The 3500-nt window shown below is 57.0% G+C and overlaps 1 protein-coding gene across 1 annotated transcript in view; it reads left to right on the top strand.

Annotated features, from left to right (window-relative positions):
* VDBG_00236 (conserved hypothetical protein) overlaps positions 1–541 on the top strand; it is a gene marked incomplete at both ends in the record, with an annotated part of 1846 nt that extends 1305 nt beyond the window's left edge. Inside the window, one exon of the mRNA XM_003008509.1 lies at positions 44–541. Within this exon, the coding sequence (XP_003008555.1) occupies positions 44–541 (498 nt within the window). The remainder of the gene's footprint in view (positions 1–43) is intronic.
* Positions 542–3500: the final 2959 nt, after the last annotated feature.

The raw sequence follows: 3500 nt of genomic DNA, 5'->3' as shown, positions 1-3500 counted from the left end.
CCGTGGCATGCTGACGGGTCTAACGGTCCGCCCGGGGCAATAGCGAGCCAGTGCTATGGTTCAGAGATCCCTCGGCCTCGGCTCCGCGGCCCTTGCCGGGCTCGGCGCGAAGCGTGCCTCTCGCCAGGCTTCCGAGCAGCCCGAGGAAGCCGGCGAACGTGGTTTCTACCGGGTCTCTGGCAGAAAGCTTCCGCCAGTCCTCCAAGCTGGCGGTGACGGATACACCGATCCCCGCATGAGTGTCGTGAGCAATGACGAGTCCGTCTACTACCGTCAATCGACCACCTTCTTCGATGACCCAGCCTCCGGGTCTACAGCACCCCGACTGGCGCTGGGCTCGCCCATGCGACCTGTCAGCGGCGTGCCCATTATGCGGTCCGGCCCGGCACGCACACCCGTTCAGGAGTCGAACCCCTTTGCCGACCCCGCGCCGCCGTCTCACCTGATGGTGCCGCCCTTGCGGGATGCTGTCGGCCGGTCCTTGACCTCACAGGACGGCTCCAGAGGCTCAGTCTCGCGGTTCACCGAGGAGATCCGCTGAGGCCTCCTCGTCACCTTGCCGCTCCTTCATTCGAGTATCTTTCCGCGTCTGCTTACGTTCCGATACCAAAGAAACTTTTTCATGATTTAATACTTATTTACAACATTCAGTCGAGGTGCTGCTCATATACACACAGCACCCTGCACTGTCTTCACGAGTGCATATGGGGAGGCGTTTTTCTTGCTAGTTTCCGCTCTGCCACGACCGATTGGATTTGTGCTTCAAAAGCGCGTCGTACAAAGAGAAGAGGATGTTGCTTCGCATTCATGTCTATACTTGAGGACCAGGGCGGTGGAAGTTGAGGCGGATTTTGGAAAGTCGGATACCCTGCTGTTTTGCTCTATGCAATCTTCCACACAAGCAAAGAGATTATTTGTCTTCAGGGACATGTGCAATGCTGTGCGGACTCTGTTGCTACTTTCGTGATGTTGACGATGACCTTTTCCAGTGGCGTGTTGTTGCAGGCCGGTATGATCACCCGTGATGACCACAAATCTCCTGAACAGACATTGCCTTGCTGCCACATAGCTGGCCTAACTTCAACAGCCTGTCAACGCCACGGACGTCGAACCCTCGCGGCTCGCTTTCAAATTATCGATGCGAAGCCGATGACCCGACGTCTCGCTCGAAAACACGCCATGTTGGCTGCCTCCGGCGCCGGTAAGCTCGGGAATAGCTTCTTAAGACTCGAGTTCGAACTGGCCCTTGCGACACTACCATGCGTATGCCTACGGGAGGAGAAGGGACTGTTCGAGTGTGACGACAGCCTCCAGTCGAGACAGTTGTGAAACGCCAAAGACGCACAACCTGAGGAATGCTGGCGCTTGGGCCCACTGGTCTACCAGACGCGTGGGGTTGTGTGCATTGCTCCAGTTTGCGTGCGCTGGCTGGCGGTCTATGCACAGCCCCACGGGCCCGCTACAGCCCGTTCCCGGGTTGAAGGTTCTCGTCCCAAGATCGGCCGCTTGACTTGTGAAACGACCTTCTCTTCGCGGCCAGCACATGGAGCCCCGAGCTTCAGCTCAGGGTTCTTCCGAATATGCTTGCGTCAAGTACGTACGCCACATGGCTAGATAGGACCGGTTCGCGAAATCGTTGCCGGGATCCCGAATTGACCGCACGAGTGTGTTAAATTTCAATGCCTAGGGCCAATAGAGGCTCCGAGGCCATCAGGACATCAGGGAATGAAGAAGACCTCGTGGGCGCGTGGTTATCGTTTCAATGTCCATGCTTGTTAGGAAATTCTGTACAGGTCCGTGAGCAAGCTCCATCTGGCGGGTCTCGTCCAGTCCTTGCTCGGACTGACTGACAAGGAGAACCGCGATTGATTGCGCATTCGGGGGCTCTTTCACGGGGCCCAGACTCAAGCACGAACCCCTCAGGGTCAAGATGAGTTGAAGATGAATCTTGAGATTGACATGCTTATAATGACTGGCGTCAAGAACATCATGCCATATCGACAGGCCGTCCCATTCCGAGCGAGCAGGTTCCGAACCCGAGAGCGCCTCCACTCAATTGGGAAGCGATGCCCAGCGTTCTCGAAGAACAGGAAAACGGAGAAAGTAATGGCAGAAAAAGAGGGTCTTGGCTGTGTCTTGAACAGATGCAGGGGTACTTTTAGTTGCGCAACTTGCCCACCGTGGATCGAGTCGAACATTCCAAATCATCCGCGCCCATCTGTCGATACAGCGGTGGTTCGTGAGGCAAGGTGAAAGTCATTGTTCGGCCGGCCGATCAGGGACTCGAACTCAACATATGAGGCAAAAAAAAAACATAGAACGTCCCTTGATGTCTTGAGATGGGTGGTGTTGGCGAAAGAAAAAGCAGCTCTGTGCTGTGTCTGGCCCGAGTCTAGGCGACGGGATGATTCACAAGGAGGGGCTGAGTACCATCGAGGATAATCTGACAGGGGAAGGGGCCATTGAGAGAGGAGGGGGAAGTAGAAGGGGTAAAGGACTGCGGGCTTACCAATCGTCGGGTAACAGCTGGGCCCCACGACTGTAGATCTGAGATATTGTGAAAGATCGTGCTCTGGTCTGCGACAACAGCAGGCTTCGGTGAAGCAAGCGGCAAGAGCTAACCAAGAGTGCTGGAGAGAGGCCACCACACCCGCCGTACCCCCGTGGGAGTGACAGCGAGGCGGCTGTTCATGTCGGGGTTCGTGGGCAAGTGAAGCCCGAAAGGCCACAAGCCCGGCAAATGGGGCGGGACTGCACGCAGATCAACCCCAGTCGCAGCGTGAGCACCTACCTACACATGGTGCAGGCGCAATTGCAAGTGGGGTGGAGACCAAGGCCACCCACATCACCCACTGGTGAGGTCCTCCTGCTGCACACAGCAGGACCACCCCCTTGGCCTCGGCCCCCCTCCCCTAGCCCCTTCTACCCCCCGATGAGGCGAGCGTAGCTAGCCCAACCATGGGCACGTCCAAATGTGAGGCACACCCACACGATTCCCGTTCCCGCCAGCGGTCATCCCATCCCGGACTTCCCGTCACGTCCTCTCCCGATCCTGAATCTTCCCTCCTAGTAATCTTGCTACTGTTCGACATACCGCCTGCCTCACCCTCGTTCACGCCTGCATCTGTCTGTCGCTTCCACGCGATCCGTAACTCCACCAGCCATAAACCTCCACACATTACGACAAGCACCCATCTCAGCCAGCGTACTTGATCTGGCCAGTACACGCATCTTCTGCCTAGGAGCGTGGCCCGATCGATCGTCAACTTCGTCAAAGCTCATCCGTCGCCCCAGCACTCGACTTTCCCAGATCGGCCCTTCCACATCAACGCCTTGTAATCAATGCGCCCACAATAAAGACATTGAAGACGTCTCCTTCACCGTCGCACTCTCCACGATTTTCTCTAGTTCGACTCCCTGCGATCGCGCCAACCGTCCGATCTCAATTCGCCCCCAGGATACGATTCCCACCGCCCGGTCACTCCATCGAAACGCACGCC

The sequence above is a fragment of the Verticillium alfalfae genome, genomic scaffold, assembly GCF_000150825.1.
Source record: "Verticillium alfalfae VaMs.102 supercont1.1 genomic scaffold, whole genome shotgun sequence".
NCBI classification, from domain to species: Eukaryota; Fungi; Ascomycota; class Sordariomycetes; order Glomerellales; family Plectosphaerellaceae; genus Verticillium; species Verticillium alfalfae.
Note: the sequence above shows the minus strand (reverse complement) of the source record. Positions and strands in the feature narration are given on the sequence as shown.